Raw genomic sequence first — 12,280 nt, 5'->3', positions numbered from 1 at the left:
TTTAAAGCCCACGGCGTAGTCGCCTCAAAACTAAAGTTAAGTAATTAAGCATGTGGCATAATGAGTAGGATTCTATGTTTTCACATGCAAGTGATCACTTTGAGAAAAACACTTATTTAACTGCCCTCCCAATTAAAACTAGATTGAAAATTCAAACATATATTTATGGAAAAGTGATGCGTTTCTGGACAATGCACCATGCTGCATCGTTGACATGACAGAGCGGCGCAGATTACTGTTCGATTTGAGAGGATGCTGCTACCTCATCGCTTTTGCCCGTTGACCTCACGGGTCATAGACCGGTGCCCCGCGGTTCAGCATAATCGAATACCCCCAATACACTCGTAGTATAGAAAGAGGGTGGCATGTGCGCACACCCTTCATTCCTCAAATGGGAGCTAGGGAGACCACGTGATTCAAACTTGACTCTACTGGCTTGTCAAAGGGGGAGGTAAACCTTTGACGTAAGCAGAGGAAAGATACAAAATACACTCCGCGAAATACAGAGACTTCAGAGAAGTTACAGACCTTAATATACCGCCACTATTTTAGAATAAACCTAAACACCACTTAAAAGAAGCAACTGTGGGGGAAAGGGAAGAGGAAGCTCCAGTAATACAGAGTGAGCGTGATACATTGTATCAAGCTTGTTCCAACTACCTGGCTACTAAGTAACGAAATCTATTGACGTCCGATCCCACGAGGGCAGAAAGCAGAGTTCATGTGTGATATATACAGCCTGGATTCTCAGTGCGTGTCTCCACAATGCAACATGAGTTGGGCGATGGAGCCTACAAACTTCTACGACAATAAGCTGAGCAGCGGTCTTCAGGGGGTCTGCAAACCCGGGAGAAGTGATCATGGTACGGGCGAGGACACAACCATGGCCGAGCTGAACACAGCCCCTGCAATGTACGACGACGAGAGTGCCATCGACTTCAGCTCCTACATAGAGTCGATGACAGCAGTACCACACCTGGAACTCTGCAACGATGAACTTTTCCTTGACTTATTCAACACTGTGAAGCAAGAGAAGACAGACTTCTACATGCCAAGCTCGACTACGTCGTCCAGCAATATGCAACAGCTGTCAAACTGTTCAACCAACGCATACGCAGTTGGAAGCCAAAAAGAGTTCGAGAGGACGCTCAAGGGTGGATTTGACAACAAGGGGGTCTTCAGTGCACCGATCAAACAGGAATCGGACTGGAGCGACAATGACATGTCCTCGTCGTTACCTTCCCAGATCAAAAACTGCGCGCAGACCTCCGTGAGCCTTCCCATGGGACAACCAACTCCACCATCAACCCCAGAGCCCCTCTCAAGCCAATCAGCCCACTCCTCTCCTCGGAAGGTCGGCAAGGAGAAAGGGAAAAAGAATTTTGACAGGTACAGCCAAGAGTACCGCCAGAGACGTGAGAGGAATAACGTTGCAGTGAGGAAAAGTAGGGACAAAGCAAAGCAACGCAACGTGGAAATGCAGCAAAAAATGCTTGAACTGGGTTCAGAGAACGACAGATTACACAAAACTATCGATCAACTAACCAGTGAGCTCACTGGCCTGAGAGATTTCTTCAAGCAGCTTCCCAATCACAACTCCTCGTTTTTGGGGACCACGGGTGGGGCCAGACGGTGACCAATTAATCTTACTTTCTAATTAACTGAACTTTTGAAATACATACCTCAACACAGACTTACCATCTGTAACAGATGCATTATAAACAAGCTTACATTTATGGCACTGGAAATGTACTGGAAACTTAGGCTTCCTCCCATATTGTTGCCATAATCTTTTTGGGGGATTTTTTTTTTCTATATTAAATTATTTTACTACTTCATTTAGTTGTTGTTATACCAGATATGGTACATGTTTTATAATTCCAAACTTTGTAAGAGCAAGAGCATGTTTGAATTTTATATAGTTTATATTAAAAAAAAAAGTTAAATATTTGTCTATTATGGAATCTCTAATAAAAGTGCTGAAAAGTCATACAAATCAACGTTGTCTATGAGTGTGTTTGGGATGAACATATTAGTACATATGTGATTATAAATTACTTGGCATGGTTAAAGTATGTTTTATATGGATTTGCTGGTGCCAAGAATCTACCTCAGTTGGAGTTGGGCCACCTCTCTAGAATAACATTTTCACAGCTAGTAGAAGAAAGTAGAAAAAGGTAAACAAATACACTAACATATAATACAAGGTTTATTGACACAGTACAAGCACCATTCATCTTCAGAGATAGATTAGGAGGTAGATATTCAAGGGAACACTGAAAGAAACGTGCGGCTATATACAGCAAACAGGCGTATTTTACAGTCACCATTTGGACCCACGTGACAAAGTCTGACATATGTTACTCCTCTCTGGTCCTTCAGTTCTAACCTTGGGCTGTCAGCTCCAGGGTCCTAACATATCAGTAACACACAAACAGATCTATTTTTTCCACCCTAACTCATGCTCTGTACAGAGAGCCTGGGCCTGGCTGGGCTGAGGAGGCCTCCTAGTCCTACAGATTGATTTCACGGGATCCCACTCCACACTTTGACAGCCTCAGAGGCAGATCTCTTCCAGGCTGATCGACAGGGCAGGTTTCCTGGTGACCACGCGGACGTAAGCGCTGAGGGGGCCCACCTCCTTCCCCAACACATTTTCCACCTTGTAACCTGGGAACTGCGGCACATGAACAATCAACCTAACCATGGATCTATAGGCATAGGCTAGTCTAAGAGTAAGACTTACAGTTTAAGTCAGAAGTTTACATAGACCTATGCCAAATACATTGAAACTAAGTTTTTCACAATTCCTGACATTTAATCCTGGTAAAAATTCCCTGTCTTAGGTCAGTTAGGATCACCACTTTATTTTAAGAATGTGAAATGTCTGAATAATAGTAGAGAGAATTATTTATTTCAGCTTTTATTTCTTTCATTAACATTCCTAGTGGGTCAGAAGTTTACATACACTCAATTAGTATTTGGTAGCATTACCTTTAAATTGTTTAACTTGGGTCAAACGTTTTGGGTAGCCTTCCACAAGCTTCCCACAATAAGTTGGGTGAATTTTGGCCCATTCCTACTTACAGAGCTGGTGTAACTGTGCCAGGTTTGTAGGCCTCCTTGCTCGCACACACTTTTTCAGTTCTGCCCACAAATCTTCTATAGGATTGATGTCAGGGCTTTGTGATGGCCACTCCAATACCTTGACTTTGTTGTCCTTAAGCCATTTTGCCACAACTTTGGAAGTATGCTTGGGGTCATTGTCCATTTGAAAGACCCATTTGCGACCAAGCTTTAACTTCCTGACTGATGTCTTGAGATGTTGCTTCAATATATCCACATCATTTTCCTGCCTCATGATGCCATCTATTTTGTGAAGAGCACCAGTCTCTCCTGCAGCAAAGCACCCCCACAACATGATACTGCCACCCCCGTGGTTCACGGTTGGGATGGTGATCTTCGGCTTGCAAGCCTCCCCCTTTTTCCTCCAAACATAACGATAGTCATTATGGCCAAACAGTTCTATTTCTGTTTCATCAGACCAGAGGACATTTCTACAAAAAGTACGATCTTTGTCCCCATGTGCAGTTGCAAACCGTAGTCTGGCTTTTTTATGGCACTTTTGGAGCAGTGGCTTCTTCCTTGCTGAGCAGCCTTTCAGGTTATGTCGATATAGGACTCGTTTAACTGTGGATATAGATACTTTTGTACCCGCTTCCTCCAGCATCATCACAAGGTCCTTTACTGTTGTTCTGGGATTGATTTTCACTTTCAAAGTACATTCATCTCTAGGAGACAGAACGCGTCTCCTTCCTGAGCGGTATGAAGGCTGCGTGGTCCCATGGTGTTTATACTTGCGTACTATTGTTTGTACAGATGAAAGTGGTACCTTCAGGCGTTTGGAAATTGCTCCCAAGGATGAACCAGACCTGTAGAGGTTTACAATTTTTTTTCTGAGGTCTTGACTGATTTCTTTTGATTTTCCCATGATATCAAGCAAAGAGGCACTGAGTTTGAAGGTAGGCCTTGAAATGACATCATTTTCTGGAATTTTCCAAGCTGTATTAAGACACAGTCAACTTCGTGTATGTACTTCTGACCCACTGGAATTGTGATACAGTGAATTATAAGTGAAATAATCTGTCAGTAAACAATTGTTGGAAAAATGACTTGTGTCATGCACAAAGTAGACGTCCTAACCGACTGGCCAAAACTATAGTTTGTTAACAAGACATTTGTGGAGTGTTTGACAAACTAGTTTTAATGACCCCAACCTAAGTGTATGTAAACTTCCGACTTCAACTGTAGTAACCCGAGTCACAACTAGCACTCATGCTAACAATAAACATGTTACCTAATAACATTCAATAAACACTGTCAAGCTATACAAATAGGCAACATAAATGTCAAGAAGAGCGTAACCTATGTGTAAACTTCCGACTTCAACTGTATATACAAGTTAGACATGCTCAATGAGAACAAAAGTTGGAGCTAAGCTAACCATCAAAAGTTAGTTACACTCTATAATATAATTTATAATGACAAAGTATTGTTATTAGATTGGGGGGGAAAACATCCAGCGCAAAAACTCAATAGAAAATATTTGTATTGAGTATGTGGCGCTGATCCACCTCAATTAACCTGGATTGTTGGTTTGCCCTGATTCTCAATAATGGATGTAAACCAGATTGTCAACAATATCCATTCTAGAATGCTGGATGATACAGTGCATTCAGAAAGTATTCAGTTACCTATACTTTTTCCATATTTTGTTACATTACAGCCTTTTTCTAAAATAGATTAAATAGTTTCCCCCCTCATCAATCTACACACAATACCCCATAATGACAAAAAAAAAGGTTGACATTTTTGCTAATTTATAAAAAAAATATTTTAAAAAATATCAAATTTACATAAGTGTTCAGACCCTTTACTGAGTACTTTCTTAAGGCACGTTTGGCAGAGATCACAGCCTTGAGTCTTCTTGGGTATGACGCTACAAGCTTGACACACCAGTATTTGCGGAGTTTCTCCCATTCTTCTCTGCAGATCCTCTCAAGCTCTGTCAGGCTGGATGGAAAATAGCGCCGTTACACAGCTATTTTCAGGTCTCTTCAGAGATGTTCGATTGGGTTCACGTCCAGGCTCTGGCTGGGCCACTCAAGGACATTCAGAAACTTGTCCTAAAGCCAGTCCTGTGTTTTCTTGACTGTGTGCCAAGGGTCGTTGTCTTGTTGGAAGGCAAACCTTCACCCCAGTCTGAGGTCTTGAGCGCTCCGGAGCAGGTTTTTTTTATCAAGGATCTCTCTGTACTTTGCTCCGTTCATCTTTCCCTCAATCCAGACTAGTCTTCCAGTCCCTGCCACTGAAGAACATCCCCACAGCATGAGGCTGCCACCACCATGCTTCACCGTAGGGATGGCGCCAGGTTTCCTCCAGACGTCACGCTTGGCATTCAGGCCAAAGAGCTAAATCTTTGTTTCATCAGACCAGAGAATCTTGTTTCGCATGGTCAGAGTCCTTTAGATGCCTTTTGTCAAACTCCAAGCGGGCTGTCACGCGCCTTCTACTGAGGAGTGGCTTCCATCTGGCCACTCTACCATAAAGGCTTGATTGGTGGAGTGCTGCAGAGATGGTTTTCCTTCTGGAAGGTACTACCATCTCCACAGAGGAACTCTGGAGCTCTGTCAGAGTGAACATCAGGTTCTTGGTCAACTCCCTGACCAAGGTCCTTATCCCCCGATTTCTCAGTTTGGCCAGGCAGCCAGCTCTAGGAAGAGACTTGGTGGTTCCGAACTTCTTCCATTTAAGAATGATGGAGGCCACTGTGTTCTTGGGACCTTCAATGCTGCAGAAATGTTTTGGTACCCTTCCCCATATCTGTGCCTTGACACAATCCTGTCTCAGAGTTCTATGGACAATTCCTTCGACCTCATGGCTTGGTTTTTGCTCTGACAACTATGGGAGCTTATATAGACAAGTGTGTGCCTTTCCAAATCATGACCAATAAACACAGGTGGACTCCAATCAAGTTGTAGAAACATCAAGGATGATCAATGGAAATAGGATGCACCTAAGCTCAATTTCAAGTCATATAGCGAAGGGTCTGAATACTTACAGTACCAGTCAAAAGTAAAAAATAAAGAAAAACCCTTGTGTAGGTGTGTCCAAACTTTGGACTGGTACTGTACGCAAATAAGGTATTTCTGTTTATAATTTTTAATACATTTGCAAACATTTCTAAAAACCCGTTTTCACTTTGTCATTATGAGGTATTTTGTGTAGATTGATGAGGATTTTTATTTATCGAATCAGTTTTAGAATAAGGCTGTAAACGTTACAAAATGTGGAAAAGGGAAGGGGTCTGAATATTTTCCGAATGCACTGTATATGGTGGTCAGAGCCATATATTTAGATGTCAGAGCCTTATAATTAGATATTTGGCTCTGATGGTGGTACGTGGTGATACCAGTGTTTGTAGATTAGAAGGAAATATAGATCCAACTCCAGCGATACTAGTATCATCTGGCTCCTCTTACAGTATTGATCTGTGTGAGTAAGTCCAGCCATTGTTCTAAACAGCTCTCTTAACACAGTCCAACTATGGGATATTAGACAGATGACAATGATGTCACTTTCAGCAAACATACTGACAGTCTGACACATAGGAGGATCACAATTCTATATCGGTGCACTAAACTGAGAGGTAAGTACTGTCTGCATAAAAAGGCAGGTACAGCATATTACATAACATGTGAGAGAGAGAGAGAGAGCTCACCTCATGGCCAGAGGCTGCACAGTTCAACACAGACATGATGGTGCTCTGCTGGAGCTAGAAAACAGTAGAGAGAATAGTCACCATACTAGTTGAATAAATGGGCTGGACTGGACTGTCAAACTGGACTTCTTCATATTAGTGGTTTTATTAAATTATGCCATATTACATTACAGCACATATCTTATAATAACGTAATAAGCTGTTATGAGCATTGACTTTGTCATAGAGTTTTCAACAGTTTCATGTTAACCATTAATGATACAATCTAAGACTATATTTGACAGTGACACTATAAGAAAATACAGAAGTATTGGAATACACTTAAAGTGAAAAGATTTGAGACCACATCTTAAGATTAAATCAACCTTGCCGTTATATTACTTTATGCTTATGCACTGCTATGTCACACATTGAAAATACAGACATTTGCCAATACACAACCTAAACTCAAAATCTTGTCTCACCTTTACTTTCACAGTGAAGTCTTTTAGTGTAGAACAATCCATGAAAACTTCAAGCTGCATGTTCACGGTTGGTTGATCAACCAGTGAATCACAAGCAACACAAAGGAATGCTTGACTGGGGACAACAGACATAATGCAGATATTGACATCACATTTCAACCATAATAAAGAAGTTCCCTTTGCGAAAAAATTAAGTTATTCTATTGGTAAACCAATAAGATTCAATCAGTTAATTAGGTGTATCCCCTATAGGTCATCAGCAGGTGAATTGAAGACTTACGGCTTTTGGAGTGTCATCTCCAAGAGGTCGCTCCCACACAGGCTGCAGACTGGCCAGGAGTAGGCCGTGTCCTCATCCACACCAACTATCACACCTGCCATCACCAACACAACCATCAGCACTAGCCAGAGAAGCAAACCTTATAGGGCACCACACTGACTAAACTGGCAAGCAACATGGGTGGAAACTGGGACTGAGCAGTGTAACAATTGTATCAATATTCTTGAGGCCACTGTGGTAAGGATTAAAAAAAGGAAAGATAAAACAAGCTCAGTAAGAAGATAAGAATGACATTTTAGGGTCAAAAGAAGAAAAAAAAAGTTTGCAGCCCCATATATTCTTATCTGTGAGTTAAAATGGATAGCAAGTGTTTACTCCCTTAAAGAACTGACACAATCATAGTTAACAACCAGAGATATGCCCACCCCCCCCCACAGCTTATGTAAAATATATACATAATTACCAACCAATAAAAAAAAATCTGCCTTCACACAGAGCCATGCAAACTGCCATAAGTTAGAACTTGCTTACGAGTGCAGATAAAGACACATTATATGGCAGGTAGCCTAGTGGTTAGAGCGTTGGACTAGTAACCGAAAGGTTGGAAGATCAAATACCCGAGCTGACAAGGTACAACTCTGTCGTTCTGCCCCTGAACAAGGCAGTTAACCCATGGTTCCTAGGCCGTCATTGAAAATAAGAACTTGTTCTTAACTGACTTGCCTAGTTAAATAAAGGTTAAAAACAATTGAGAAAAAATACCTTATTCTACACTACAGAGCCAAGCACAACTGTACCGTGCTGGCCTGGTTATGCATCTACCATAGCGTCTGGAGCCACGCTGGAAATGACCATTTGAAAATAAACTATCTGAGCCAGCAAAGCACGGGTTCAGCACAGCATTCGGGTTGGCGTGAATAGTGTGAATCAGGCATTGGTGTTTGTTGTTTTATTCAGCCAGCTGATCCAACATGGAAGACAAGTGAGAGACCTGAACTAATCCAAAGGGTTCACAGTTTCACCTTTGATCTCTCCTGTGACACAGGGTGCTAACAGATGCAACTTATCGTGACTTACTCAACTTTCCCTGCGTTGCATATAAAATAGACTGTAGACAGACAGTGAATGCATAAGATACTCTGTAGTTTGATTGGATCCCTTAATCAGATTCATACCATTATCACTGAGGTTAGGATAACAGTATCATCTCTTAATTACAGATAGATAGTCCACAGCTGGTTACATTGATGGGCCTTGAAAGGTTGTCACAACCAGTGGCTCAACCGCTTGAGGGAAACTGAATGAGAGCGGAAGAACACAATGCCTTCGACTAAACACAAGAAGGCCACTCTGTCTCGCACAAAGTAACAAATACAAACAGGCAACAGTCACAAAACACTCAAAACCATTTGTCCGTCTGTCTAATAAAACAATTATCCGGGCTAACCCTGAAAAACAATTGATCAAGGAGGAGAGCGTGACTGACCCGAGAATGTGCAGAGGGAGTTGGGTGGTGTTTCCGGACCCAGGGGATCCAGCGTCACAGGTTGTGGTAAGGCCTGAGGAAGGACATGGGGCTGGGCTTGAGGTAGGGGCTGAGGTAAGGGCTTTGCCTGGGACAATGACAGTGTCCCTGGGCCCAGCGTGCTCTCGGTATGTGGGCAGCACACTGATACCAGAGGCCGCAGCTGCACAACTGACTGCTCCACACACAGGATCCCACCTGGAGAGAAATCATGGCATAGTGTCATAAAACAGTAGTTTGACCCTGACATGGAGGTGCTTCCATTATTAATAGTTTTGGGGAAGCAGTAGCCACGCGACTTCAGATGTCCTACAGTATACAATACATAGTGGCTAATGCAATATACACTATATAGTGACAGACTAGATGAACAACACCATGTGTACGTCCCAAATGGAACCCTATTCCATGAAGTGCACTACATAGGGAATAGGGTGCCATTTGGGGAGCAGACCATGATATTGCAGTAAAACAGTACCATGCTCTCTGACTGCGTCCCTGAATGACAAGCGGCAGGCACTGGGGGTGGGGGTGCTTATTGCCTTGGCGACAGAGGAAGTGAGCACACAGGAAGTGGTCACACATACAGCCAGCGTTCGTCTGCATGGTGTCCCATCGGACTGCTGCTCCTCCTGCAAACTGGGGTCAGTCACCACCAGCCAAACCTCCCCTGGGCTCCGATCACTACTCTGAGACTGGAGGGGAGAGAGATGAGGGGACAGACAGAAATGGTGGGGGCTATCATTCATATCAACCAAGATGATAATAAAGAGAGGAAGAGAAAGAGGGGATCAGTCGTTAGTGTAGATTATTAGAGAGACAAGGCGAGAGAGACAACATGAGAGCGAGAGAAAGAGCGAGAGACAACGAGAGAGAGACAACGAGAGAGAGTGAGTGAGAGAACGAGAGAGAGAGAGAGAGAGAGAGAAATGGCGTGAGAGACTATGAGCTTACTTGGAAAGTACAATTCTAAGTGTCTTAGTGAATAAACACCTTGCTGTCTGTATCTGTATGTGCATCAAATAAAAAGCATGAGTCTCTGCTGGCTCAGTCTGGTTGCTCGGAATCATCCATTTGATGACTGACATGAAAAACAGAGTGGTATAGACAGAAAGCGTTGGACTTCGCCACTCGCTTTGTTCTGGGCCTGTTATCTCCCTCCCGGTGGTCAAAGTGTAAAGGTTTCACTGATCAACAGTAAAAAAAAAAAAAAAAAACACCTGGTAGATAATGTAGGTTTGTATGCATACAGATGGTGAAGGCAGTTTGCCTCGTCTTGTCAACACAGCAAGTTCAAATGATTGCCCACTGTCCACCACAGCAGGATGCGATCATGTTCCTATCAACTCTTTAACTATGTTGTGTTACATCTACCCATCTCTAATAAGATCGATATCACAGATAACAGTTTCTCAGTCACACTATACATTCTCATTGAAATCCAAGGATGCATTTGAAAGTACCTGCGTTCTCTTGTAGACGACAGTCGCGACAAAGCTACAACGATGGCTGTTGAGCTCACACTGAAATAGATATGACAGGCCGTTACTACAATTCATATTTCATCGATTGCCACTGGCTCAACAAAGTCAGAGTGAAGGAAAAATGTGTCATCTGGTCTCAACTCGAATGTTTGGAGGAATAGTTGGGGAGGTAAAAACAGAGCGAGTCTCTCACTCACTCACTCACTCAGTCACTCAGTCACTCAGTCACTCAGTCACTCAGTCACTCACTCACTCACTCACTCACTCACTCACTCTCACTAGTTACCTGCAGTATGTCTCTGAGTGTTTGTTCTTTAGGAGGCAGGTATAGAGAGGATAAAGGCTGTCCCTCTACAGGATCCACAGAGCCCTCTTGGCCTGACAGCAGGTAACAGAAGCTTGGGGCTGGTCCTTTGTGTCTGCTGTCCTACAAAGAAAACACACAGAATCAAGATTATAATCCACTACGTGCACAGTATTCATAGCCAGTTTCTTATTCTAACATAAATTAACCATAATAACATGGGTTCTCAATATCAAATGGAAATACTGTATATACATTGTTCACGTAATTGAGTTTCAATTGCGGAAAAGGCAGGGTATGATTCACAACGGAATATTGAATAACCTACACCTTGACAGCTCTGGCTTTCTCCAAGTACTTTGAAGGGCATCACTGGTGGCCAGAGGCTATCTATCAGGCTGAAGAGTCTGGTACACCTGTGAGAGCGAGAGCAGAAGAAAGTGAGGGAGGGGTTGGAAAGGGAAAAGACAGTGAACGACAGGGTATACAGAGAGGGAGGTGCAACAATATCAGTTGGTTTCCCTTTTATGGAATGACAGATCTGTTAAGACAGGGCACTTTTTAGCTTTCACAGAATCAACAGAAAGCATGCCGAGACTGGTGCGACAGACACACTCTCGCGCTCTCTCTCACACCTCTTTATCAGTAGCAATCTGACTGCTGAAAAGACAAGCCGTCTCCCTGCATAGACCTGCAGCGTAGAGACTTTTTGCAGAGCGCCTATATGCACCTTAGAGATGATTTGCACTGACTACTCACACATCCAACCCTTACACAAACGAACACCCATAAACAAAACACACCCACATACATTTACATTTTAGTCATTTAGCAGACGCTCTTATCCAGAGCGACTTACAGTAGACCCCCACTCAGAACTCACACTGCTGTTGTTCTTTTACATACTATTGATTCCACTACCCACTTTATATTTGTAAATACAGTGTAAATACAGCCCATTATTACTATGCATACCGATTTGTCTATTACTTCTACTACTTGTTATTTTGACTCTTTTCATCGCTATTATTGATTAATGAACTGCATTGTTGAGGGAGCTACCACATGAGCATTTCACTGCACCTTTTATACCCGCTGTAAACTGTGTATGTGAAGAATACCTTCGATTCTTACACACACCAAAACATTTAACAGAGCAAACACCCTATGTAGGGTGTCCAATCAAAAACACATATTTTGACCAATGAGTAAAATCATGTTAATTGTGTAGATACTCCTCTAAGAAAACAAATGGTCCCAACCGTATGTCTCTATCATAATCCATTCAAAAGTTATTGTAGTTACTAGCCTTTTAGGATAGCCAAAATTAGGGTGACTAAATCAATGGAGGACAGAGGAAAAAAAGTGGTAATAAATCTGGAAAATAGCCTTATGTCAGCTAGGCCAGATGCTGTGTGAGAATTAAGACTAACTGACAGGCT

At 42.5% G+C, this 12,280-nt stretch overlaps 2 protein-coding genes across 2 annotated transcripts in view; one reads left to right on the top strand and one right to left on the bottom strand.

Annotated features, from left to right (window-relative positions):
* Nucleotides 1–389: 389 nt before the first annotated feature.
* Nucleotides 390–2,000, top strand: LOC106599802 (CCAAT enhancer binding protein delta). Its single transcript, XM_014191131.1, has one exon. It carries the CDS (start codon nt 722–724, stop codon nt 1,634–1,636), a length of 915 nt encoding a protein of 304 aa, XP_014046606.1. The 5' UTR covers nt 390–721; the 3' UTR covers nt 1,637–2,000.
* A 196-nt stretch (nt 2,001–2,196) lies between these two features.
* The window catches only part of spidr (scaffold protein involved in DNA repair), an 82,009-nt gene continuing 71,925 nt past the window's right edge, over nt 2,197–12,280 (bottom strand). The window contains exons 12-20 of the mRNA XM_014191130.3: nt 11,167–11,254; nt 10,821–10,961; nt 10,514–10,573; nt 9,529–9,745; nt 9,012–9,248; nt 7,526–7,619; nt 7,246–7,360; nt 6,782–6,835; nt 2,197–2,677 (exon numbers count right to left, since the gene is read on the bottom strand). Of these exons, the coding sequence (XP_014046605.3) occupies nt 2,558–2,677; nt 6,782–6,835; nt 7,246–7,360; nt 7,526–7,619; nt 9,012–9,248; nt 9,529–9,745; nt 10,514–10,573; nt 10,821–10,961; nt 11,167–11,254 (1,126 nt within the window). The 3' untranslated portion in view covers nt 2,197–2,557. The remainder of the gene's footprint in view (nt 2,678–6,781; nt 6,836–7,245; nt 7,361–7,525; nt 7,620–9,011; nt 9,249–9,528; nt 9,746–10,513; nt 10,574–10,820; nt 10,962–11,166; nt 11,255–12,280) is intronic.

Source organism: Salmo salar, chromosome 03, assembly GCF_965601325.2.
Source record: "Salmo salar chromosome 03, fSalSal1, whole genome shotgun sequence".
In the NCBI taxonomy this organism is placed as follows: domain Eukaryota; kingdom Metazoa; phylum Chordata; class Actinopteri; order Salmoniformes; family Salmonidae; genus Salmo; species Salmo salar.
Note: the sequence above shows the minus strand (reverse complement) of the source record. Positions and strands in the feature narration are given on the sequence as shown.

What these genes read in the sequence shown, in the direction of transcription:
- LOC106599802 (XM_014191131.1), top strand. Translation starts at nt 722, where the DNA reads ATGTGTGATATATACAGCCTGGATTCTCAGTGCGTGTCTCCACAATGC.